This window comes from Chionomys nivalis, chromosome 5 (genome assembly GCF_950005125.1).
Source record: "Chionomys nivalis chromosome 5, mChiNiv1.1, whole genome shotgun sequence".
Lineage (NCBI taxonomy): Eukaryota > Metazoa > Chordata > Mammalia > Rodentia > Cricetidae > Chionomys > Chionomys nivalis.
The window spans coordinates 24147801-24175314 of record NC_080090.1 but is presented as its reverse complement, the minus strand read 5'-3'; the positions used below and the strand labels follow the sequence as shown (position 1 = coordinate 24175314).

The 27514-nt window shown below is 42.8% G+C and overlaps 1 protein-coding gene across 3 annotated transcripts in view; it reads right to left on the bottom strand.

Moving 5' to 3' along the window:
• Nucleotides 1–27514, bottom strand: part of Ddr2 (discoidin domain receptor tyrosine kinase 2) — a 133875-nt gene that overhangs the window by 9578 nt on the left and 96783 nt on the right. For all 3 annotated transcript variants that reach the window (XM_057769661.1, XM_057769659.1, XM_057769662.1), the window contains exons 4-17: nt 25286–25388; nt 23643–23874; nt 23214–23361; nt 22719–22824; nt 20427–20610; nt 15179–15422; nt 12666–12728; nt 11714–11844; nt 7836–8046; nt 6228–6451; nt 4868–4995; nt 2678–2866; nt 2146–2380; nt 661–810 (exon numbers count right to left, since the gene is read on the bottom strand). In XM_057769661.1, coding sequence (XP_057625644.1) covers nt 661–810; nt 2146–2380; nt 2678–2866; nt 4868–4995; nt 6228–6451; nt 7836–8046; nt 11714–11844; nt 12666–12728; nt 15179–15422; nt 20427–20610; nt 22719–22824; nt 23214–23361; nt 23643–23874; nt 25286–25388 — 2348 coding nt within the window. The remainder of the gene's footprint in view (nt 1–660; nt 811–2145; nt 2381–2677; nt 2867–4867; nt 4996–6227; nt 6452–7835; nt 8047–11713; nt 11845–12665; nt 12729–15178; nt 15423–20426; nt 20611–22718; nt 22825–23213; nt 23362–23642; nt 23875–25285; nt 25389–27514) is intronic.

The following is a 27514-nucleotide window of genomic DNA, read 5'->3' as shown; positions in this document are numbered from 1 at the left end:
ATTAAGTTCCCTGCCTGTTCTCATTTGCAGCATGTACCATGTGTTATTCTTGCCCCTCTCTTGTCATTTTCTTGTGTAAGTCCAGGTAAGCCAGAAAGAACCCACTTATAGCTCCTGCAAAACCTGTCTCTAGCTATTACCATCTTCCTGTTGGTAATACCACGATGCAAGGTTTGCTACGAACAGATCACCTGGGGGACCGCAATGCTCTAGTTATTAGCAAACTTTAAGTCCTAGGTCTCTCAAGGGCATTAAATAGTTGGTCAACCAAAGAAAACTTGATATCTCAGAGAATCAGAACTCCTTGTTAGCTTAGGGGTTCCATAAGCCCCAAAAGGCTCCATAAGCAGGCCCAGCCTCCCCAGAGAAGGGCCAGGGTACCCAGTCTATTTGTGGATGTGCAAGTGCAGAAACATTGTTCACCAGCCCAAACCAACACCATGTCTTATTCTAAGACTTTTTAAACAAATACCATTAACTCTCTTCACTCTTTTGTTTTTTTGTCGCCCAGTGGACTAGTCAAATAATCTAGATTCAGAAATAGAATGAGCATAAGAAACAGAATTCTGTTTCTGTCCTTGAGCTGGGGTCTTCCTACTAAGTCGGGACCTTCCTTTCCCCTTTGAGAGCACCCCAGTTCACATCCCCATTAGTTCCTACCTGCCTCCCTTGGTCTCGGAAGAACTCTCCAGTATTCTCAATAACCTGCTCATCCGACAGCTGGGAATAGGGCTGCTCCTGGCAAAAGGTGAAAGTCTCCCACAGAGTCACCCCAAAGGCCCACACGTCACTTGCTGTGGTGAACTTGCCCTATTGAAGGAGAAGAAGACAAAATCAGAGTAAGCCAGGCACAAAGAGGAAAAGAGCACATTACGCGCTCATCATCTGGAATCAGTCTTCCCCTACCAAGGACGAGGATTGTGGCAACTGATGAGTTGTGCCTGGAGGATCTAGAAGCAGCAATGTGACCTTACTAGAAAGCAGCCCACTCTCCCATCCCCGTGACCTCGGCTTAGTTCTATTTCTCTTGGAGATGACATCCAAGAACTGAAAGGATACTGACCATGAGCCAGTGGACTCTATGAGTGCTAGAACCCACACCTGTAAGCTACCCATCCTCCCAACACTAGAAGGGCCTCCTGTAGGATATGGGTCACTTTGGAGAATCTCCAAAGTTAGCATGAGAAGTCAGCTGTTTTGATGGTAGGGATAAAGGAAGATGTTTCAAGTGCATGGAATTAGGCCTGGTGGATCGAGGACTCTTGCTTCCATATTCAGTGATAGCCACAGTCTTGAAAAAAAATGACTATCATTAAATACACATTTACTACTTAATAAAGATAGTGACATGGACTTGTAGAGGACGTTGATTTTTAGCTCAGAAAAATAAGAGAAGTTTGCTAAATCACCCTGATTAATAAGTGCTTTAATATTGCAAAAACTGAAGTAGGAAACATGGTCCCCTGAATGTAGTCCAATATGTTATTTTTTTGTAAGATTACAAAGCATCTTTAGGTTTAAAAAATGCTATCTATCTATCTATCTATCTATCTATCTATCTATCATCTATCTATCTGGGCATCTATCTATCTATCTATGTATCATCTATTTATCTGGGTATCTATCTATCAATCATCTATCTATCTGGGTATCTATCTATCATTTATCTATCTGGGTATCTATCTATCTATCTATCTATCTATCTATCTATCTATCTATCTATCTGGGTATCTCTAGTTGTCCTAGAACTTACTCTGTATACCAAGCTGGCCTAGAACTCATAGAGATCTGTCTGCCTCTTCCTCCTGAGGGCTGGGGTTTTAAAATAAAGGTCCAGAATTAAGACCATTCAATAGTTGGAAGGGTAGAGGAGGAAGGGTACTAAATTCCTTATATTTTTAAACTTTTCCCCTAAAGTTTCAATAATGGTGTATTACCTTTTTACCAAAAATAGGCAAGTCTTTACTACTACTACTACTAATAATAATAATAATAATACTACTAATAATAATAAATGTCCAGAGATGATCCTCTCAAATCAGGGAAAATACCAAGGTCTGTGTGCTTGCCTCCTGCTGCCTCCTGTTTGTCTCCCCAACCTCCTACCTGAGCTGCTGGACAAGGCCCACAGGTGTAGAGACTCACCAACAAGATGCTCTCCCAAGACATCCAGCGGATGGGCAGCACGGCCCGGCCCTGGATCCGGTAGTAGTCACCACTGTACAGGTTCCTGCTCATTCCAAAATCAGCTATCTTGATGGTGTAGTTCTTGCCCACTAAGCAGTTTCGGGTGGCCAGATCTCGGTGGACAAAGTTAAGGGATGAGAGATACTTCATTCCAGAGGCGATCTGGGTAGCCATAAACTTCAGGTTGGCATAACTGAAGGCATACATAAGAAAGAGAAAGCAGCTGTGGAAGGGGCATATTCTAAACAACAAACCAGGCTTGAACCATCTATATCCTGCCTCCACTCTTAAGGAATCTGTTTGATTTCCCCCACAAAGGGTAGCTGCCCCATCATTCACTGCAACTAATAGACTTCTCACAATACCCCCTTGACAACAGGAACCTTAAACTTCACCTCTCCCCATTTTCAGGCCCTTATGACCTTATGACCACAGAGAAAAGACAACAGACATGCCTTTTTTTTTTCTTTTTCTTTTTTCTTTTTTTTACCTGACTGTGGCATTGCTAGAAGAAGAACCCAAAGGCTCGTGGCGGGAAAGAAACTGATTGAGATCTCCATTTTCCATGTACTCCGTGATCATGCAGAGTGGGTCATCAGTGATACACACAGCTAAGAGACGGATGATGTTTGGGTCCTTGAGCCGAGACATGATCTTTATCTCCTTAAGAAAATCATTCCTTTGGAGGGTGTGATTGTAGAGAAAACCAGAGGTTGTCAGAATCGGAACGGAACAAGGAAGAATGCATGACATTGTCTGTTCCCACCCATCACACCATGCCTTGCTCCCCTCTGGAAGATCTTTGAGATGACAGACAAATCGCACCCAGAACAATCACATTCAACACCTCCTTGAACAAAATGAACCTTTATTTAATCAATAATAATGTTCTTAAGAACAAGATCTATGTCTCACTTTTATATCCCTCCTATGGTGGTAAAATGCCCACTACATGGAAAGGTGTTGATGTTACTGACTCAAATATGTGTTGCTTAAAGCTACCTTGCAAGTGGAGCTTTTCACTAAAAACCAACTTGAGGACTTCAAGATATTTGCCTCTTTCAAGGCTAATGAATCGTACTATTAATGAAGTGGAGTTACTTTTTACAAGGTGAATAACCACCCTCTTGATTATCTGATCATTTCTCTTTTTCTCCTACTGGCTTTTCCCAAGATCACTTGCACCAGCAGCCAGCCACAGTATATACACTGATTTGGTAGCCTGTTCAAGCAGAGTTGTTTGAAAGTCTTCATGGTAAACTAAAGTCATTTCACAAGTATGCATCTGGCCAAAACATGCAATGGTTTGAGTTCAGGGTGACAGACACATTTGAGTTGCAATTTGTCAACATGGAGCCCATAGTCCACATTCCCAAAACTCCAGGGGCAATTCAGTTAGAAGTCTCTGGTGAGTTTTTATAGAATTTCTGCAAGAAAGACAATGTATCTCTTTCAAGTCAAGCTCTGTTCATATACATGCTTGGGACTCATGTAGTCCTGATTCAGCATCTCCTCTCTTACTTTCCTGTGAATCCCAGACCATGGGTTTTGGTGACTCATGAGGACTTAGAGTCTAGGCCATTTATCATTATCATACAAGAGTGAACACAAGTGGACCTGGCAAATTTCATCAGCCCAGAACTGCATTGTCCTATTTTATACCATGTCTTTTTCTCCTTGTCACTTTCTCCTGCCGCATGCAAAGATTAATATGAGGAATATCCCATCTCTCAGTGGGCCCTGGGGAGTGCTGCTTCTCATTCATGTGTATGTTCTTAAGTCAAAGCTCTTGGTTAAAGTGTGAAAGCACACACAGCTCCATTTCCTCACCTTTCTTTCCAGTTCATATCCTGTCTGTTGTAAGACTTTTTTTAAAAAATGAAACCTATCATTGTTTTGGGAATTTGCAATAACTTAGGGAGTAGGAATAATAAACTTCCTCTTGGGATGAATATCAGTGGGACAAATCAAGACAACACACATGGGAAGATGCATGTGGTATTCAGATGTTCAGGGACACAATTGTTTGCTAACAGCATGCCTCTCTGGGTGAGGATTCACTCACCATTACCATATGGAAAGGCTGTCAGGGGACAAGGCAGGATGACGGAAACAGCAATGTATGTCGTAAAGGATCCAAGAGACTATCAGCCAGTTAGGAAGCCTGCTAAAGGGCTGGGGGTCCTTTGGCTCTGAGGTCCATGGATGCATTTCCAAGTAGAAGTAGCTTCTCATTGTGAGGAGCTGCTGATCATAGAAGAAAAGGAGCATAAAAGAGGAAAAAACAGGATGAGAAGAAAACAGAGGTGTGGCAAAAACAGGAGGGCAGAAATGTAGGCAGAAAGATGTCTGTCACTGTGAAGTCAGCTAGAGGAGAGTGCCATTCTAGAGTATGTCTGGGTATCATGAGCGAAGAACACATGTGAGCTGTTGTGCACACGGGGGCAAGGGAAGGAAAGATATAGTGACTATAATATAAATATATACATTTGTGTTTGAAAGAGATGGAAAAATGTGCATGTCCAACTACATTGGAAGCATAAAACATAAGAGTGGACTTGCGGGGACAGCTCACTGACCTTCCCATCTCAAAAGAAGAAAAAGAAAGGCTCAGGAATTTCCAGGAATATTCCTAATCCTCACACTATGAAATAGGTAAAGGAAAATTCAAAATTCATACCTGGCATTCTTGTTTGCATCTGCTCGGAGCATCTTCACGGCCACCAGGACAGGCTGGTTGGCACTGACATCTTGAGCAAAATCTTTGTCTTTGAATTTTTCCATTCCCTCCACTTCACAGAGATGAACCTAGACAAAAGTCATCTAGTCTCAGCATCATCATTTCTCCTGAAGATGGCTCAGTACTCTTGCTGGGCATATCCTGGAGATATACTAATGCTTACAACTCAGGCAAAATAACTGAAGACCAATAAGAGGCTACGGGTGACATATCTTTAAGTAATTGACAACATTAATAAACAATACTGAAGTACCCAACTAATATAATATGTTGATGCTTTCTAAGAGCAATATACATTAAATGAAATACTAATAAAGGATGGGATGAATCTACAACATAGTATTTTATCACAGCATAACTGGTCTAGAAAATATCATTTGGCATAACTGTTAAACTTTGATTTGAGAAAGTTAATCCATGGTCTTAAAAAAATAAGGCAGTTATTATAAAATAATCCCTTGGGGTGAGGAGAATGTCATAAATTATGCCTATGTGTTAGTAATAATATAGTGGGCATAGGATTTCAACACAGGGGACAGAATGAGTCCATATGACACCACAGACAGATGTCATAGGCTTCTCTGCCCCCTCCAACACCAAACCTACCCAGAGGGAGAATATTTGATCCTTATTAGAAGTCAACAACATATTCACTTAAAACTAAGTATTATATTTGGGGCTTAGATGACAGGATTAAAGGGAACCCATGACAGTTGAAAACATCACCCTTAATTCCCTGAAGGTTTCTGGGACTCACACAAGAGTGAAAAGCTTACTATTCCATGCCTCATTCTGAGAGCAACTCAGAAGAGGACTCCTTATCTTGTGGAGATTCGTTCCCTAGTGGTTAATTCTGAAACCAAAGGCAGGGCGGGATTGGTTTGGGTTTGGTTTGGTTTTGTCTTTTACCATTTTGATATATAACTCTCATTAAAAGGAAAAAAATGACAGCATGAAGCAGGGTATTCCTAGGTAACCATAAAAGATGATGATGTCCGCAAGCCCCACCCTTGGCAACCTACTGGAAACAGTTTTTGAAAGCACCGAGTATTTTCAGGGTATCTGAATTCTGGTGACTTATTTGCCTTAAAACCTTCTATATATAAATCAAACATCCTAAAAAATCCACAGCTCTTACACAAACATGAGGTCGACATTAACTGTCCATCCTGATGGCAGTGCAGGCAAGTAGAGGAGACCTTCAATTCTAAGTAGACCCTTGCACTACTGATCTTTTTTATCCTTCTGCTTCCTTCACATCATCAAGGGCTGAGTGTCTCCTTCTGGAAGGTCAACTCACCTCCCCAAACTGGCCTTCTCCCAGCTTCTCCTTAAAAGCCAATAGTTTCCTGGGGAACTCCTCCACAGCCACATCCTTCCCTGACAGCAGGTCCATGGTGACAGCAGGCACTGAGTAGGTGTTGCCACCTGTCACCCCCTGGAGATTCACTATGTCAGCTTCTGCGTAGTGGGGTACCCCCTCGGGTCCGTTGGGCTGGGCTGGCTTCACAACACCACTGCAGGCTGAGAAGACATGGACACTGAGTCTGGTTCCAGGGGGGCAGCTAAGGGGAAATCTTTAAGAAGGGATATCTGAGGGGTTAACCAGAATCCAGCCCCATGGTAGCCTAATCCACTTCACACATACTTATCTGGGGATGGTTGTGCTTCCTCTAGCCCCCTTCCTTTTGGAGTTCAAAATGTAGGCTACCATTTTGTTGCTCAGTCTCCTCAGAAGCCACCATCATGAATAAGTCACCTGATTAATCCTATGGAATTGTGTGGCTAAGTCTTAGGAAGGTTTATTCTGTATCAGGACAGCAATCTTAAAGCCTAGAGGTTTAATAGCAAACTTTCTTAATTTCAAAATGCTGACATTAATTTAATACCACAGTTTAGGGGAGAAAACAACTGCAGATTGAATTCATATGATTTGTTTAAGATGTATCACAATGTAAAAAGTTAAAATCTGATTGATATTGGAGATGATCTGGACTTCAGGAAATAGGTTAACTACTCCAGTTCTGTTAAGGAAATAAGTTCATAGACAGTCTTTACTCTTGCTGTTTCTAGGAAATTAGATGAATTCAGTGTTTTATTTCTATGATGTTTTACCCCATCAGTGATAAATTGGACATTAATTTCCTTTCTTCTTTCCGCAAGCTTATCCCTCGATGAGCCTCTACTCTTCTCTTTATCAGCTGGCTAGGCCTTCCTCCCCTGCAGGGAAGTCCTCTGCTGCTAAGCTGCTCACTGCTACGCCGATGACCTTGGAAAGCTGTGAGGATGCCAGAAATGATCAAGCATCCCTCCTGACGTCACTCTATGGCACTTTTTAAAGGGGACTAGGATTCAAAGCAACTGGTACTATGTACCTTAATCAGCACTTTTATTGAGAAAAGATAAAAAGAAATCAATAAAATCTTATGCTAGTGTAATAAATATTTACCAAAAAGAAGTAAAAAAATGATTCCATTATTAAAATAGCTACCCACAGCTGTAGAATACCTTTAGCTTTTTTATCTTTTTTCCTCCAATATAATTTCCAGTCTAGAATTTACCCCGGTGGAGTCTGGTGTCAAGTGAGTACCCAGCTGGGCCTTCTCTCCCATTACACACAGAATAAGAAGGTGACCTGGGTGAGACAGCCCAGCTGCTTCTGGGAACATCTTAGTGATACTTTGCCAATTTTTTGTGGGTCCCTCTGTACATCTTACATTAAATATAAAAGGAAGGGTTTCAGAAAAGGCTGGAAGCAGCAGCAACCAAACCTAGAGACAGACTGTAGGTTTCTCCAGAAGCTGGCACAGACTTAATGGATTTGGTTAACCTGCAGCAAGAGTGTTATACCTACATCACATGAATCAAAGTTTCTCCCTCCACCTCCTGCCCATAATTCCATCCTCACCTGGTTCCTCCTCCCCGGGAGCAAATTCTGGAAGCTTTCTGATGAGTCTGGACGGCTCCTGGTAGTCAGGGCGCAGGGGAAAGATTCGATCATAAGTAGAGTTGGACTCCTGCTCACTTGGGGACGAGGAGCGGTTGTTATTGAACATGCTGGACTCGCTGGGCAGGGAAAGGCTGACTGTCATTTCATCATCCAGCATCCTCCGTGAAGCCTGAAGGACGTGGAGGGAGAAGAATGTGACTCTCTCTCCCTCTCTCTCATCCAGCCCTCCCTCTCAGCTCATCCCTTCAAACCCCCAGGAAAACGGCAGCTGACAAGGAGGTCATCTGGTTTCATAAATGTCTGTGTTACAGAAACTTAGCAAAGCCCATATTTCCTAAAGGCTGAATTCCACCTTCTAACTCTCATGCTGACACTGCTATCAGATCTGCATTATTCACACAACTCTGTAACAGCAGATCAGCAGCAGTCGAGATTTGTTGAAGAATGCGTTTTGTCGGCTTATCTTTTAACCCTTAGATCTGGGTCAACATAAACCGGAATGTCCATTAACTCAGGAGGTCTAAAATATGCTAGACTAACAATCTATCCGATCACCCTAGTATTATAGGCTAGAATAATAAGCTAGCCTTTACTAGCCCCAAGCAGAATGGTCAGCTACCTCTACTAAAAGCAGACAAAGCACCAAAGATGCAGCTATTGTAGCGTACTGTTTAATGTAACCGCCTGCTCCAGTAACAGAAGACTGTCAGCATCTAAAGGCTGTCATATCTGAATCTGCAAAATGGTCCATTTTAATAAACACACTCTGAGTACTCCATAGAGCACCTTAGATGTCTGTCTACTAGACTGGACAGTACCTTGTTGCGGGAACGCACTCAGAGCTAACATGGAACCCAGAACCTAGTAGGTCCTCCATAAATGTGTGGTGACCTCCTCAAAGAAGTATTGCTTGGGAACACCATCAAAAGTATCGACAAGAAATTTTATGGACTAAAAATGTGTTTAGTAATGCTGTTGGAGCATATGTGGACATAAAGTTTTACACACACACACACACACACACAAACACACACACACACAAAAGATGCTATCTTAGCAAGAAATCCAGAATGTCATTCCAGGGCACTGTGAGTCATTATATAGTGCTATATAAAGAAAGAAAGAGCAGTTGTAGAAAAAGCTCCTTAAAGCACTTAAAGATCCAAAGGCAAGGGATGCTGCCCTCACGCTGCTGGGGGAGTTTCCAGACTAGCATTCGTCTCCCAGATGATGAAGACCATCCTGCAGCTTTCAGAAGAAAGACCCAGAGAAATATGGTAAATTATAGGTCAAATGAAGAGAGAAAAAATCTAGAGCAGAGAATGCAGATTCTCTTCCCTCCTTCAAGTAAAATGTAGCCCTACTAGGCTGTTCAGTAAACACAAACACTAGTCCCCCACCCCTAACTGAGGGGCTCTTGTCAGCTGATGGCTTCCCAGGGAGGGAGAGTCAGTCTTCCTGAAGGTTGTGACTTCTGCTAGGTTGGCCACTCTCCAGTGGATGGTCCCATGCCCATGACTACATGCCCAGCACAAAATGGACATAGTAGGTTATAAAGAAGAAGAAGGGGAGAATAAGAAGTTGGGAGGAGTGGGGATAAATATGATCAAAGCACATCATATGAAATTCTCAAGGAATTAATAAGAATATGTTTTTAAAAGAACATATGTTAGCTTCAAGCAGCCTAATGGAACTAGTCAGCCGGATTCTCCCGCCACCAACGGCCCTTTGCTACCTTCGAGCTGGAGTTACCCATTCAGATACGAGTGCATTTCAGTCATCTGAAAAATGAAACTGCTTAGTATCCTCCCATAGGCACCTTGAAACATATGTATGCCATTGAGTAATGCTCTGTGGGGTACGCCGTTCAACTCTGTAGCTGCTGCTAAGGAACTGAAGGCTTTGTTTTGCTTGGTTTGTTTTAGTGTTTTTTGTTTTGTTTTTTTTTTTTGTCTGATGGTGAGATGCAAAGAGACTTTCTCTCCTATGAAATATTACTGTCCCACAACCTTAAACTAAGCCTCAACTAACTTTGGGGCCTGAATGTGGAGCAGGTCAGAAAGGACCACAGGTGACTAGCTAGGTTGCTCCTCTCACATCTTAAGTCAGCCCTTTCTTTCCTGTCCTACATAGAGAGCGTTCTAGAGATTCAAGACCATTCTCATGGTGTCCTGCCCCTCTTCTGGCACAAGCCTTGGTCTCTGAAGTAAATGACTTCCTTCTAGCCTCCGTGGAGACTCACAGCCTAGATCTCCTATGACCCATATCCATTGATAGGAGCTCATTGACCAGAAACATTTCTATAGAGCCACAGGTAGACCGTCACTTATCAACAGTGTCCGTTGAGGGGTTTCTCCTGATAAAGAAGTCAAGAAAATTTATAGATCCTCATCTTTGGTGAAGCATATCAATTTTGAACAATTGAAAAAACAAATCTGAAGATAGAGTACAGATCATCCCTTGAGTATGCATAACTCATCACAACAAGCTCAACCTAGTTCATCTGAGCATCACCCAGAGTGGCATATGAAGTACCATGCGTGATCTGGATGGGGCAGTGCAAGTCTATTATGACACCTGGGTGGGGGGTCAAGAGGATCACAACGTGGTCAAGACCAACCCTGGCTACAATACCAGACTAGCCAGGGCTACACAGGGAGACTGTTTCAAAAACGAAACAAAAACAAACGAGAAAATAAACATTTGTATATTAAAATATTAGATATAGATACATGTGACAAAAATTATTTATGTCATTTGAGCGAGAAATTTGAGGAATTCAGGAACATATAAGCATAACCATCAAGTTCATAAAGATATAGGATTAAGACAGGCTCCAAAGTTACAGAGAAACCCTGTCTCGAAAAAAAAAAAAAGATGATGATAAATTACTTGGTAGTTAATTAGGTTAATGTTTTTACATACACATACACAGAGAGAGAGAGAGACAGACAGACAGACAGACAGACAGACAGACAGACAGACAGAGAGATGCTTAAGCTTCGTTGTCAACTTAATGGGCTTTAAGTCACCATGGAAGCATAATCATTCATATGTGAAGTGCTAGCTGAGCAGGGAAGACCAACCCCAAATGTCAGTAGCGCCATCCTATGGACTGGGATCCCAGACTGAATAAAAAGGAGATGGCAAACCGAGCACCAGCATCCATCTCTCTCTGCTTCCTGACTGTGGGCATGATGTAAGCGGCCACTGCCTGCCTTCCACCATTCCTTCTCTACCATGAAAGACCGTCTGCCCTCTTAAGTCATGATATAAAATTAAGCAATCCTTAAGTTGCTTTTTGTCATCTATTCAGTCACAGCAACAGGAAAAGTAAGTAATCGGACACCAAAAAGAAAGGAAGGAAGGAAAGAAGGAAGGAAGGAAGGAAGGAAGAGAAAGAGAAAGGAAAAAAAAAGAACAAACACAAAGAAGAGAAAGGACTTTGGGACTGTTGTCAGAAAGTTTAGCAGGACCAAGAGTGATCCCCAACCTCGGCTGTCTATCAGAATCGTTGCCAAATTGAAAATATGTGCACAGGTGCTTGCAATATACCTCAGCCCAGCAAACTAGATTCTTCACGGGAAATGCCCAAGTTCAGACTTAATGCATTAGGAAGCATTTCCTGAGATTTCTAGGCAGACTCTAAATTCTTCATTCTGAAAATGAGAAACTAGACTTAGCTAGCTATTTTCTGGCTCACTTCAACAGCTTTCTCTATGCCTCTGCTTCTTGGTAGCCTCAGGCAACTCACTAGCCTCTTGAAACTTTGTTGGAATCTGGCACTTTTGGTGCTGTGGCAGTCATAGCTCCCTATCCATACTGCACAGCCTCACCTTTTCTAGCATCTTCTGCCAGAACTGCCTCCACAGGATGATGACAATGATAGCCAGCAGGATGAAGATGATGGCAACCAAGCAGCCAATCAGGATCCGAGTGTTGCTGTCATCCACTTTAAGCATGGGATCTGTAGCCAAGAAGAGAAAGCAGAGGAAAGAATCATTTCACAGGGCAAATAAAAAGTGGCCATAACTGGAAGGGAGCATGGAGACAGACCCTGTTCCTTCAGGAGAACTCCAGAAAGTGCCATCCTCATATTTCTGTTTTTACTGATCTTGCTTTACTACTTTGCTCCTATTTTCTACACTGCACCCCCATGAGTCCCCACCACCCTCCCTCTCTCCATATCTCAGACTAGATAGTGAAGAGTTTTTCTATGCATGCCCACATTTCCCCTCTATATTGCAACAGTCTATATGTATAAGACTCTTAAACACGCATGACAAATAGGTAAGGAATGAGTCCCACTCCCTTCATTCTTTGAGATGGGCCAAGGGAGCTGAGACTCCTGGGAGGAGAGCGCCATTCCCATGTTTCCTAATAGACTGCAGACTATAGCCGGTGACGTCCTCAAGCAAAGAGTGCACTTTGGATACTCATTTCCAGGGAGACAGAAAAGCATTTTGTTTCGTGGCCCCTTCCATGTCCTGAGATCACTGCTATGGGGCTCACATAGAAATAGTCCCTTACTTTTTTCTTCTTCAAGCGTCTTAAACCTTCCTGGAGCAGCTGGAACACTCAAGAGTCTGCCCCTCTCAGCTGCAGAAACTCACGAATGGTCAGAAACGAGAGTAACTCTGGACCCTTCACTTTGGGGGTGGACTATTCTTCCTTTAGCACATGGATGGAATCAAGCCAGTCACAGTGAGGTCTTTGCAATTTCTATCCTTCTTTATCTTACAGGAAGTGCCTTCAATGTAATATTTAACAATTAATAATCATACATACCATAGGTTGTAGGTGCCATAGGAGAGGTGGGCAAGGCTCCAGAATTGTTATACATTGCAGTATCTGTTATAGAACAAGAGTGAATTAGAACTTGGAGCAAACAGCCAGGCAGGCAATGGCTCATCTGAAGGTAGCCTGAGACCTTGCATACTGAAAAATCAATTTAGTGGGTTACAAATACGATTTGGGGTGGGGGGCGGTTTGAGACAGGGTTTCTCTGTAGTTTTGGAGCCTGTCCTGGAACTAACTCTTGTAGACTAGGCTGGCCTTGAACTCACAGAGATCCACTTGCCTCTGCCTACCAAGTGCTGGGATTAAAGTCATGCACCACCACTGCCTGACAATTGCAATTTTTTAAAATGAAGATATCCTGAAAACATGTATCCAGGCAATACATGTATTAACTTATTACACTGTAACCCATAAACTCAAAAAAATATGTCAGTTAGAAACAAAATAAAAAATGAAGGCATAAATAGAGTTAATAAAATATAACAATCTGCACAAGTAAAGGCAACTTTTCTTGTGTAAAAAACAAAAATTGTTGCAAATATTAGGTACTCTCACAGTATAAAATGTTAACACTTGGCATTTCAGAAGGCTGTGGTCATAGATCATCATGAAATGGGGATGGATGGAGAAGAGGACCTAAATTCAACAATATGTATGAGAACTGAGTGGATACACGGGCAAGGAGTAGACTTAGTACAAAGGCACTGCTTTCTTCAAAGAACTGAAATGATTTTTCTAAAGGGATTTTTCACTGTGCTTCATTGCCCTGACTCTCAACTTAAGGCTTCATTCATCTCTAGAGACAGAAAATCTGCTTTGTAACAAGTATCCTTTAATGTGATGCTGTAGCTTTCAAGAACAGACCCCAAAGTGGGCTCTCCATACTGATGGTGGCAACTAAATTTTAGCTCCGATTTGTCAAGAATTAAAATATGAATTTCTTTTCTACAAGGCATTCCTTCAACAAATCTTAATTTTTCTTCTTGCCATTATTAAACAGTTTCTGGTGTCAACCATACTTATTAAATTAGGTCCTCACGGATCTAAGAAAACTAACATTATCAAGACATAGGATTTGAAGCTCAACAGATTCACAGGAATCAAAAGTAGAATCCAAGCTTTGCTTGTCCAGGATAAGACAAATGCACCAATTACTCTGCCAAAAAAATTACCCAAGGATAGACAGATCCCTGTGTGTTTACCCAGAGTATTTCCAAGGACATCAGGTATCTATTTGGCCCCTCAATTATTATTACAAGATAAGAACCACTTCTTTTGAGCATACAAATTTATGCTATGAATAAATTAAATAAAATAATTAGTATACTTGCTTTTAATTACATCATTGGCACAGATATAATATAGGAACCAAGGCTGTTTTCTAAATACACACAGACACACTTTTCCTATTAGTATAGTCTAACAAATGAACCATCTTGAAAATTTCTTCTTTAGAAAAAAAATCAAGCCAGAAAGGATATTACCTTCTAAAGCATGGCTAAGTTACTCTCTTCTTCTCTATCATCTGATTTTATGCTTACACTTTTCTTCCAGGCCTGATGTAACTCTCTCATCTTTGCCACTATTCATGACAAGTCCATGGTTTTATGCCCTTCTCTTCCTAATTGCTTATACTTGGTTTTGGATTATTTCTGAAAAGTCGTTTTATAGATTTCTGTTTTCCAAAATAAAATAGAATGTCATGGACAAGGTCATAAACTCCCTTTAACTTCTCAAGGTTTAGTATAGTGGAAGGTTTCTGTGACCTCTTCTTTTGCTTCAGGATGAGATAGTCATTTTTAGAATTTACTGATAAATGTTGTGAGTGGTTATAATGACATTATACTTAAAAAAGTATTTTCTTAGATGCATTTCAAAATGCTAGTAATAAACCAAAATATGTTTTAGATTTTCTTTCAAATACTACAGCAAAAATGAATAAAGGTGATGAAAGATTAGTAATAAAGGTGAGAGATGGAAGGAAATCCATTGTTTTCTTTACTTTTGTACATAATGGTTAGAGATTTTCATGTGAATAATAGTGCTTAAATGCTTTCCATTAAGAGTCATAATTTGAGCCAGGCAGTTGTGGCACACGCCTTTAATCCCAGCACTCGGGAGGCAGAGGCAGGGGGATCTCTGTGAGTTCGAGGCCAGTCTGGTCTACAAGAGCTAGTTCCAGGACAGGCTCCAAAGCCACAGAGAAACCCTGTCTCAAAAAACCACATAAAAGAGAGAGATTTATAATTAGTTATTTGTAACATTTTTGGCACATTTTATTGTCATTTTTTAAATTCTTTGACATAAATCTCTTTGTACTACCCCACTCTCATTCCCTATAACTACATAAATTAAAACTAGAAAGGCTTCTCTCTTTCCAAGAAACTGTGAGGCACCTGCTAACCCCACCCCTCCAGAGAACTTCCAGGAAGCAGCTTGGATCCCCTTCCCACGTCCTGCATCAACCCACTCTCCTCCTTGTGGGGACCAAGATTTCCTACCTGACTGGAAAGTGATCTCGCTGAACATCATCCATGTGTCGGCAAAATGGTACTGGCATTTGATGGCACTAGCCATTCGGTGGTGGAGAGGCACCGTGACAAACCGAGCACTGGGGTTCACATCATCCAGGACGAGGGGAAAGGAGACGGCCGTGGGCTCCCATTCACTGGCTTCCGAGCGGAAGTAACACTGGACCTCCTTAAAGATCTTCACACCTTTAGCAAACATGTTGTTGCAATGGACCTGGCCGAGAGAGGGGCATGTGAGACACAGACTAGCCCCACTAGGTTGCACAGGAAAACAGCCTAACTTGCCCAGGAAACACCTAGACCTGCCTGTTTCTCTGAATACTACCCATAGTTCAGTCTTCTGGACAGTGGCAACGATACCAGGTCAGTTCCGTCCTTATGAAACCTAGGATGACGTCAGCAGAGTCGCGCAGCAGAACCATGCTGGGCCCCTAACACCTAAGATGCTATACCCATTTCTAGTTTGCAACTCTGTGCCAGGCTGCAGTGTTCCCAGCTGCTAGGGGAGGACTAGACCAGCATCGTCCCAAGTCTGTCCTCCACAGGAATTCTCCTGGCTCTGCCACCTTCTCGATCGTGCTTGCTCTCTGCCCACATTTGAGCTATTCTGATCTGAGATGGTGACCCAATGTGGCACCCTTCTTCCTTCCCGCTACCTTTCAAAGCCAGACCTTTTCAGGGAGGGTATGTGGGAAACTTGAGAGAAAATTATATGGAAGCAAGTACAATTTCATCTTTCTTTACGGAAATCTAACTTCACATACATGGATTGGCACTTTCAGTCAGAATCACAGATTTAAGCAAATTCAGTTTAAGTAAAACCATTCAGATGGGAGAATCAAATCTTTCTCACTGACGATTTCTTTTTTTTTTTTTTTTTTTTTTTTTGATTTTCGAGACAGGGTTTCTCTGTGGTTTTGGAGCCTGTCCTGGAACTAGCTCTTGTAGACCAGGCTGGTCTCGAACTCACAGAGATCGCCTGCCTCTGCCTCCCAAGTGCTGGTGATTAAAGGCATGCGCCACCACCGCCCGGCCCTCACTGATGATTTCTGAGATGAGACAAAAAGTCAATTAGAAGGTAGCTGCCATCCACTCTCCTGACCCATGACCTTTTCAGTGGGATGTTTGTTAGTCTTGTGACATCATCAAGAGCAAACATTCCACAGCAGTCCAACAACCCACAAAAGGTGTAATGTGTATGTTTGCAACTGACTCGGGTTCCTACAGCAGCTAAGTTCCATCTCCTCTGGCTCGGTCTCACGTGGAAAACAGACCTTTGCTGGCCATTGTCCCTCAAGAGCTTCTCGGGTTGGAAAGGCCTGACTGCCGTTCATGGACCAGATTTCCTGTTTCTGTTTTAATGGCTGCTTAGGCCCTGAGTGATGATAGTCAGTGAAGGACTACCAGGATGAATTCATTTTAAAATAAAGAAGGAACTGATGTAGGAACAAATGACTGGACCAGAGGTGTTCTAAGGGTAGATCATGAGAGCTACTAGAGAGTACAAAAATCTTCGAGCCTAAGTATGTGTGCTGACGAGATACACATACTCACATGCTTTCCTAACCTGTGGTCAACCCACAACACAGCTGGATACGGATCCCTGGACATCTATCCCAATGCCCTTTTGTGTACCATACCACAGAGAAATAGAGAAGCCTCCTTAACTTTTCCATTTGGATTTTTTTCCTCCACAGGTTTTATTGATGAACACATGAGTTAATATCTTCCTTGAGAGAAATAAACATCCTAGTCTATTGGCCCCCAAGTCAATGGAGTAAGGCTAAGAGCAAAAAAAAAAAAAAAAAAATCAAAGAAATACCTTCTCCAGCTTCAATAGGTTTTTCAGATGTTCTGAAATCTGCAAAGTGTTGGGTAAGTACCCTGCAGGGAAGGTAATAATCTTTCCTACAGATGTTTCAAGAATTCTTTTGGAATGCAAATAAATAGCATAGGATTTCATTCCATGTGGGCTTACATATTTATTTATTAAAACAATATACTTTGGATGCATGAATAAGCTTGAACAGTATACTTTAACCATTCTTCAAAGCAAGAAATGAAGAGTAATTTGCCTCAGAAAGAAACCTGATCTATAAAAGATATTAGTGCCCTGGAAGTCATCTTTTGTCTTTTTTTGCCAGAAAAATTAAAACATGTGGGGGATCTGGTTGCCTAAGAAGGTGGCCCTGAAGCTACTCCTTAGGAATTTCTGGTTTCTTAATTTAAGCTCTGGAATCATTTTGATCTGTGATAATCTAGCTGAAAAGAATCCTGGAGATTCAGGAAGATCAGATTTTCCTGATGAAATATTATAACCTCATGGATAATTTAAAATTCATTTAATTATTTGTTAAATCAAATTTTCCCTGTGAGTTTATGTGTATGTTCATGGGTACATTAAGGACAAATACAAAAAAATCTCTCTTACAGCATATTTTTGTTGTTGCTATCCATATTCCTTTCTTTTGCCTCTCTCTACTTCCCATCTACAAAGATCTCTGAAGAATAATGTGTTACATGTAATTGCAAACACTTATGTTTTATAATGGCTAAAGATCCTCCAACAACTAGTCAACAGAGTGGGCGTATGTTGTTCCTTCTATTCTGATCTTAAATGGTCATTTAATGAATAACTGTTGACCCACTTAAGAGATATTATCCATTAGTATCTGGAAGTAATATAGAAGGCATGTATTTTTAAAACTTGGTTTATGTAAGGAATAACAACTTTGTATTAGGTGAAATGTTTAATGATGACTGATGATACGTATTTCCTTCTTCTTGGTCCCATATGACCCTGCATACATTCTTTTGCAAATTAATATTGTCTTTCCTACTGACCTTGGGACCCATGTGGCCCAAGATAGGGAATATTCTTCACTTAGAATCTAGTATATTATTCCCCATATATAGCTGTGAAACCAATAACAAACACAGATAAACAGATGAAATTTAATTATATAATAGATAATACAATTAATGTATTTTCCACTTAACTCAAGAAGCGTATACAGACTGAAGACTGGGTACTGAGTAAGAGTTACCAAATTTGCGGATTATTAATACTTTGCACATGAATATCAACATGGAGAAAGATCAGATACATGAATATTCATGTGGTAGGCCAAATTTGATTCGCCCACCCTTTCCTGAGGCTTTTAGTGAGCTTCCCTTTTGTGCTTTCATAGATGATAAGAGTTACGCACAAACCGTCTAAGACCCTGCAGTCTCACCTTACACTAAACACTTGGGTTTTCTGCCACACCCCTCAGTCCTACCTAGCCTTAGAATTCGGATTTACACCTAATCTGGTTGCTTTTTGCATGCTTTTTGTTTTGGGTTTTTTGTTGTTGGTGGTGGTGTTGTGTTTTGTTTTTGCCATGCCCTTCTCTCTAAAGCAGACCTGGGACAGAATGAGGGAACGGGAGGATAAGGATTTAAACCACATACCAGGAAACACTTGATATTATAACAAAGACATTATCAACAGTAGCAACAAGCTTTGGCTTCGTGGTGGGGTCTCACTTCAAAGAAAATAAAATCTAGGCCTTACGTTTCCTTCTATGGATCTCTTTATGTATTCATATTTGCCATGGTTAATTACATGGCGGCCTCTAGGACAGCCTTTGCCAAACCTTTGTATATTTGCCATGGTCCATTACCTGGCAGCCTCTGGGACAGTCTTTGCCAAGCCTTTGGCTTCCACCCAACCACTGAGCGATAGTCAGTCACCAATTTCCACTTAACTGTTCTGTTGTAATGCACTGATGAAATAAGTTACTATGCCTGACTGAATAACAATATTGGCTCTGGCACTAGGAAGGGAGGAAGGGAGAGAGGTAGTAAATCAGTAATAATGTAACCTAGCCCATCCCAGAATTAACAAATGAAGAAACGGCCTTAAAGATAATGTGAATCAGTTACTTGGCCCAGGCAGATGAAATACACCACAGGCCATCCGGGGTCTTCACAGTCCCCAGCTGGCTGAAAACATCCACAGCCCCCACCACCTTCCCCGCCTCCCCCCCCCCCCAGTCGCCCAACACCCTCCCCTGCCCCACCCCCAGTGCCACAGGGGGATAGGGCGGGTAGGTGTCCTTATGATGAGCAAACATAAGGTGGAGAAATAGAAAGGAAAGCAGAATGGTTCATGTGCTGTGGAAAGAGGCTGAGCCGAAAAGGGAACGTGTTGAGTGAGGAGCAGGCTACTGTGGGCAGCCTGCTTGCCAATGCAGACCAGGGTGACATCGGCCCTGGGCTGCTGCGTCTGTGGTCTGTGTTGACGTCCATGGTGCATGTTACTACAGGGGACCATAGGAACCATTCATGTTGAAGTCCGAGGGCCATCCTGAGCTGGCCCTGTCACTCACTGGACATTGCAGCAGTACAGTTGGTCCCACCCCACCTGGGAGAGCTGTCCCAGCATTCCCACACTCAGGAGAGACGGCCTCACCCCTTACCATGGGCATGGAGAGCTGGTTTTGCCCCTCACCTGAGGCAGCTGTCCCAGCAGCCCAGACTGACCATCTCAGCTACCAGCCAGGATCACATCCTGGGCCTTGGGTTGGCCCATCCTAACTAACATTTACCCTGTCTGTGACCTAATGGAGTCTGTGAAGGGACTGGTTCTGCAGAACAATAGCTGCAGGATCTCCATGACCAGGGCAACAGCAGCATGTCCGAGAGGAGTTTCGGTGAGGGTCCAGCGGTGATAGTATGTCAGAGACTTTGAACCAGACCAATGACTCATCGCTATGAACATCCTGGGTGAGGCTGATTGGACAAAAGGGTATGCTGTGTGATACGCCACTGCTCTCAATGCCACTGGGATGGGTGAAGAGGTGTTGAAGAGGCAGGGAGGATAGAGGAATGTGGAGGGATTTTGTTTGTTTTATCTAGTTTTTAATTAATTTGGGGGTTTCTCTTGGTGATGCTATAGGTGTGGAGGCAGACATGGAGGGACTAGTCGGTGAGCAGATTTGGGATGTGGGATGCATGCTGTGACATTCCCAAAGAATCAATGAAGAATTTTGTTATTAGAAGAAAAATGTGATTCTGAATTCACGTATACTTGTAATAGTGGAATATATTTTTAAAATCTAATTCTGTTGACATCAGTTCAAGGCTCATCAAAAATCTCTTCCTCCCCACTACCCTACACCCACTATAATTTTCAATTTCCTTAGGAAAATCTGTGACACTTAATTCCACTGACCTTCATAGTAGTAAAGTTCCTGATTCGGTCAAATTCAAACATGATCTCGATGTAGCCATTGGTAGCACTCTCATTCCGCCAACCCACGTAGTCATAGCCAGGCCACATGTGGTATTCGTGGGTCTGGGTAAAGTCATCCAGGCCAGATACCCCATCGGTCAGCTGGCCTAGTCCTTCAGTCATGCTGCTCAGGACAATGGAAGAGGAGAGAAGAGGGGAGTCCAGAGTTACTCATGCACCCACAAAAGAACTCTTCACCCCACTGCTTCACCACCAGAGTTTACAAGAGACGATAGATAATGTTAGAGATGGAAGGATTTGGAGAAAGCAATCATTTTATACTTGTGACTTCTTTTTCTGAATCATGTAGTCCATGATACTTTGATAATAGTAAATCATTATATCAAGACACCATCTTTGGCTGATAAGCGTAGGCAAGAACACAGTGCATAACAGAAGTTTTTTATATAAACTAATAAGCCACCTCTTAAAAGGTTTGCTGTCCATGTAGCAAACATTGGCTATTTTATAACATTTGCTTATGTGAAATTTGACCTCTCCACTGATTTAAGGGACTAGATCATTAGGACAATATTAATTTGATTGGATACTTAGAATCTCAAAAATGACTATTTCTTCCTTTTCTTGTTCCCAAGATTGCCATTATGGCCTTGGCTATTCATTTTACCTGGTGGAATCTGGGATTTAAAAATCTACCTCACTACTTTCTCATTAGACTCAAATCTAATCTTTGCCACCTGCCCGGTGGATCTATCTAAAGCACAACTCCAATCATGTTCTTCCCCAACTTTAGGACTCTTCAATGAATCATTGTATTGGTGATGCTAAGAAGAAAAAAACCCTCTCCCTATCCATCCTCCCTCTTCTTGATCTCCTTCTTACTAGTCCTGGTCCTGGCATTCAAGTTCCCACCGCCACCAAGAACATTGTCATGCTGCACCTTCTCCTGCCGATGAACTGTGAGCTAAAATAAAGCCTTCTTCCCCAAGTTGTTTATCATCAGGTATTTGGACACAGCAGTGAAAAAAGTAACTAATACATAGAGTAATCAATCTTCCTATGTAGCCACTGTCCCAAACTGTGAATGCCCCAATAGCAAGACCCATTTCCATTTTCTTTGAATACCTACAACACCTAGGCAACTTCTTCACACATCATAAGAACTGACTAGCAAAGTTTGGTTGGATTGGATTCAACTGATTATCTCATTTCCCGTGTGTCTTGACTCTACACTAGTTAGGGTGTGACTGATGGTGTCAAGATGATGCAAGAGAGTGGAGCAGAAGTGAATGACTAAGTTGATAGATATAAGTAGGAACAGACAACTGCATTATCAGGACTTCCCTGGGGGCTGGCAGCTGAGGGTGATAGTTCATTCTCCACACCTAAGCTAGTAGAATGGCTGTAAATCTACAATATGCTTCCTGAGATGCACTAACTAACATTTCTTTCTCATGCCCTAGAAACTTCTATTGTCTGCTCTGAACTTCACACTATTCCGACCTCTCTTCCAGGATCAGTCCTTGCTGATAAAGACTGAACTAAGAAAGACCGGTGTTAGGAATGGGCCAGAAGAATATACTGAGGGATTAGAATGGATAGGCAAGTGTCTTACTCAGCTCTAAACCCCCATGTGTCTATTTTTCTGCCCCAGCTCTCCATCCATCCACTTCAGGCTTCTCTGCTGCTCCCAGCTCCATCTCTTGCCATAGTCAGGCCAATGTCATCCTCTACTGTTTCCTCTGCTCCCTTCTACCTACCTTTCCCTGCCTCCATTACCATATCATCCTGAAAGCCTTTCTTATGTATTATAAACCCTAATAGAATAGTTTTTCTTCTCACAGCTTCTAAAGTATTGTATCTATGAAGTCCATTGTTTCTTAACTCTGTGACTTATTACTTTATCTCTAACTAAATCAGCTTTTATTTGGAACATACATACATCCTCATTTCTGGGTCAAAAAATATCGCTCCCACATTTATAGCCATATCACAAAGTTTAGCTCTTGCTTTGTGTAATTTCTTCCTGTCTACTGTATTATTATTATTATTATTATTATTATTATTATTATTATGCTTTGCAAAAGTAAGCTACAAATTGGAGATGCAAGTACCGCGCGGGTTGCCCCTACTCAGCTGTCTCACGGTGCATCACTCATGGACATAATACTGGTGGGTTCACTGATTCGTTGATTACTGACTATATCACAGTAATTTTTGTTATGGTCATTTTCCCCATTCGTGTGATTGTTTCAGTCTTCTGGACTTTACCTGTAGCCAACAGCTCCATCATAGACAGAATCATTCAGATAAATGATGGAGCCTCCAGGGAGTACAAACTGCTGCCCAGCTGGAGCATTGTAAGACACCAAACCATCTGTCAAAGGAAATGCAGTTGTCAGTGTCTCTGGTAAGGAGATGTGCCTGCCGCTTGACCAGGTGCCCCAAGAAGCTACCTGAGCTTCCAGGGGCGCACAATCTTATGCATCATGTCCACTGGGGCTCAGTTTGGGCACATAGGTGAGCACTGTTAGAAGCCCACCTCAGTGGCAGTTACCTGAGTAATTCTGAATGTGTCATTCCAGGCCCCAGGGCACCAAACCCTGGGTGGATGTGCATGCTTTATTTTTCTCTCTTAACCAAGGGGGAATTATTTCATTCCAAGGGTGAATGACTCCATTTCTTTCTGAGTTGATGGCTTGTCTTCAGTTCCCAGGCCTTGGGAGTTTCCATATGGGGCATACGATCCCTTCGGTAGATTCTTACCTAGCCAGACACAACCATAAAGCTCAACCCTCATGCACACATTCATGGAGTGGTCGGTGACTGGGATAAGGCGGACAAATCTGGCGACAATGGGCGGCTCCAAGTCCTTCAGGAAAACATCGTAAGGGTTACTATTCCCGTCTAGCACCTAGGAGAGAGAGGAAATAGCAGAGGTGGCGTAAATCCACGCTCGTCTTTCTTTACCCATCATGCATTTGATGGAGCCTTCGCTTTTTACTCAAGAAAAGTATATTTACTCACCTCTCCCAGCAGAGCGAATAGACCCTCTGTGCCATCTCCCGCACTTTGGTCACATTTACAATGGCATGCCAGGTTTCAACATACACATAACTGAGCACATAGTCCATTTGAGTGGTTCTATTATAACTAAACATATGTTCCCTCAGAACGTGGGCATTTTCTTCTTACCTGCTCCCCATGCCGGTTGCGCCAAGAGATCCAGCGAGTGCCATCTCGACTGTAGTTGATCTTGTACATGGGCGCAAACTCGATGCCATGACCCCCTGCGTGGCGTCCCTGGGTCCCCACAAGAGTGATAAAGTGCAGGGTACGTAAGTCAATCTGCAGAAATTCTTTCAGGTCATCAGGTTGCACGGGGATCTTGGGGCACCAGGCTCCGTCTCCTTCTTCAGAGTCAAGCCTTGAGCAGGAAGGGTAAGGCAAACAGAGAACAGCTGTGGAATAAGCGTCACTCACCAGCTCATATCAAGCGGCTGTCCTGCTCCCGAGGAGCGAGAGGGAAGCGGCAGTCTAGTCCAGCGGGACTTTGAGGACCTCCCCATGTGTCTCTCTATCCCAACCATTCCCATTTGTGGTTAGTTTCCTGTCTCCGAAGCACCAAGCAACCCAGGGAATGTCACCACAAGGGAGCAGGGGGCTTCCAAAACACATGTAACCTTTAGAGTTTAGAGAATTCTTGGGAAATGAAACTCTTGCCACCCCTGTTCCCTTATGGAGTTCTTTCACCATCCCCCTTCCAATTCTCTGCCTGAACCTCACAAAGCTAGCCATTCCTGGTCTGGGTATCAAGTTAAGGGAGTGAGGAGGGAGGAACCGGAGGGTCTCCGGTGTGGGCTATGCAACGCAGTGGAATGCTGGGCAGCATGATGTGCCTGACTACCCAGCAAAAGCCATGGGAACCGTGGTGAAGGTGAGTGTGACGGCAGAAAGCATGCGAATGGAGTGGCCAATAACCTGGTTTCGTTTATTACCGCCAGGCTGGGCGAGCACTGAACACGGTTGAGAAATCACTGTCAGATTTATTTGGGAACCTCTTAGCATTTTTCCTCTTCCTGGGAGGGCTTCCTTTCCTCACAGATGCTACCCACTCATTCTTGGTTCTCCCTAACTCCTCCAGCCATCACCCAGTCACTCAGATACTAAGATAAATTCGATGGGGAAGACCCACGAAGATTGATTTCCTTGTGGGTGATTACATTTTAACAAAATTGGTACGAAATTGACACCAAAATAATTATCAGGAAGAGTAGGCATTGGCCAGCAGAATTGTTTCTGAGTTGGGAGTCTGTTCATTTAGGGAACCTTGGGAAATACATACACCACACAGAATATGTTCTGTTTATGGATGAGGATGGCCCTTCTGTGTGAGGTTTCCTTGAGGGAGAAAAGAACTTACTGGAAACCTCAGTGTCTGGTTATTCGTAAAAGCCCTGCACAGTCACATTTCAGGTGCCTCTTGAGAAGCCAGCTCCCTCACGGCCAGTGTCCTACATAATCTGCAACTCCTGGGACCTTCAGCTTTGGCCTTTCTCCCGCAGCAGCCCGCAGTGAGGTCAGGAAAAGCAAATCCACTGCCTATCAATAACCCCATTCACAGTGGGTGGCATGGCTCTGAGGCCACTGTGGTTAGGAAGAGGCTTCCAGGCCAGCAACTAAGCCAAGGCCTGGCCTCCCTCTGACACATTCCCAGCAGCACAAGCCCCTCGCGTCTCTCTCCAATCTCACGAGCACTCGCCAGCACCATCCCTCAAGCCATGGTTGTGTATCCATTTACCCCAGCGTTCAGGCTCTCCTGGTGGAGCCGTCCTCACCTCCCGTATCTGGCAGCCGTGGATTCTGACCACTGACTTGAAGCTGTGATGTCCTCATCTGGAATGTGGCCTCCTGACATGCCCAGAGGATAGCGACATGAAGCTGGACAAAAGAAACAAAGAGAACACAGAGAATATGCTTCCATTTTTATGCCAGAGCCCCCAGGAAGGTTGAAACTAGTAAAGGGTAGGAAATAGAAGAACTGAAATCTTTTCCATCTCTCTATGACCCCACTTCGGCCACTCTGCTACAGAACTTCTTCCTGACCCTGATTCAAATACTTTTTATACCTCCAAAATCTAACCAACAGCCAGGCTTATATTTTGGCTCAGACTCTGGCAGCTAATATGATATAATTTAATATGAACGTTCTTATTTTATTGAGTAATAACTCCAGTAGCCCATCTTTAGTTCCTTAATAGCAGATTTGCATATTGAATCAATTTCCTACAAATACTAGATTCCTTGTAGCCATCAGATACCCCTAAAATCCACAGCACTCTGGTTTTCTGGGGCGCCGACTGTATGAGATTATGAAACAAACCCATGAACTGCCCCCATGTTTGTACTGAGTAATCTGGGCCCTGACTTAAAACAATAGTTTTAGGGGTGGGCTTCACTTTCAACAAAGAGAATAAAATGAAACATATGCAATTCCCTGTGGAAAATAACACAGCTTTCACACAATGAGGACCAGATGAAAGGACCACCATATCTGAGCGTTGGTAAGCAAGGAAGAGCCCAACAGATGTCCTGGCTACTGCCCTGGCAGTGCCCACTTACAGCAGGGGGTGAGAACGCACCGTGGGAACTTCCTGACTTAGAAAGATGAAGCAAGAAATATTTGAATACTTTGAAGTCACTGTGTTCCACACAGTGGAACACAATAGAAAATGATGAGGCATATAAAGCAGGGGAAAGGAACCATCATGAGGAGGGAAGAGAAAAAACTGATTTTCAACAGTACTTTTCCCGAAATATTTTTTTTTTATCAGAAGATTCATATGAAACCACAAATGGCCTTGTAAAAACTAGAGCATTCTTACAAAAGAACAGACCTGGACATGTTAGGAATGTAGATTTCAAAACATATCCCAAAGCTATAATAATTAAAATAGCCTGGTGAATATATATAATATATAAGTAATCTCACACATATAAGGTCAACTGGTCTTCAACACAGGTACCAAAAAAAATGTATGGGGGAGGGGGAGAACAGCAAACCAATGTGTTGGGAAATTTGTACATCCACATGCCCAAGAGTAAAATTGACCCTTACACTATACATAAAAAACCACACACATGGGGGTTTGTTAGATTGGCTTACAGGATCAATGGCAGAATGGTTCCTCAATGACCATCTGTAGACAGCAGAGGAAAGGGAACTAGGGGCTTCTCAGTGTAAGTCTCAGGACATTAAAGCCTTGGAAGAAGAATCTAGAGATGCAGCTGCCATCAGAGACTGAAGACCTGGAAGCCCCTTGCATCCAAAGCCTGAATAACCTGAAGTCTGCTCTCAACAACTGACAACAAAAAAGGACAGCTGCCCAAGAAAAGCAAAGTCAAACTGAGAGCAAGAGCTAGTTCCACCTTTGCTTTATCTGTTCCATTTGGCCCTCTGCCTGTTGCAAGATGTGACCTACATTTGAAGATCTTAGATCTTAACTCTAGCGTATCTGAAGCTCAATCCGAGAACTGCATGTTGACAGAGATCCAGAGTTAGTCTTCTGTGGGATTGGGCTCAGAGCTCTGCTCCCAGATCCCATCCCTCCTGGACAGAGAACAATGCTAGGGGCCCTGCTGGCAGCCCCAGAATAAAAGAGCATCCCCACTCAGTAGGCGCTCAGTCCCATCCATCATACATCTCCAGATGCTGGGCTGTACACATCATGAGAATCTGCACTCTGGGACGTGTGAGGCAAGCCAGACATTGGGAAAGAAGAGCCAACAAGGTGAATCATGAAAATGTCATAAATAACTTCCCACCACGGGGAATGCTGGTCCTTGGGACAATAACCAAGACATTTTATGCTGCCACTGCCTCTACCACATGTCTCAGTAGGAGTGTATTTCCTGGAAATCCTTTTTATGTCATATCCTAATTGACTCCATGCAGGAATTTTCCCCTGTTGAACGGATAAAGAAAATGAAGTAACAGAGACCTGAAGTATGTCTGAGAGGCAGATGGGGGAGCGCCGAGAAAGACCACATAGGATTCTCAGCTGTGA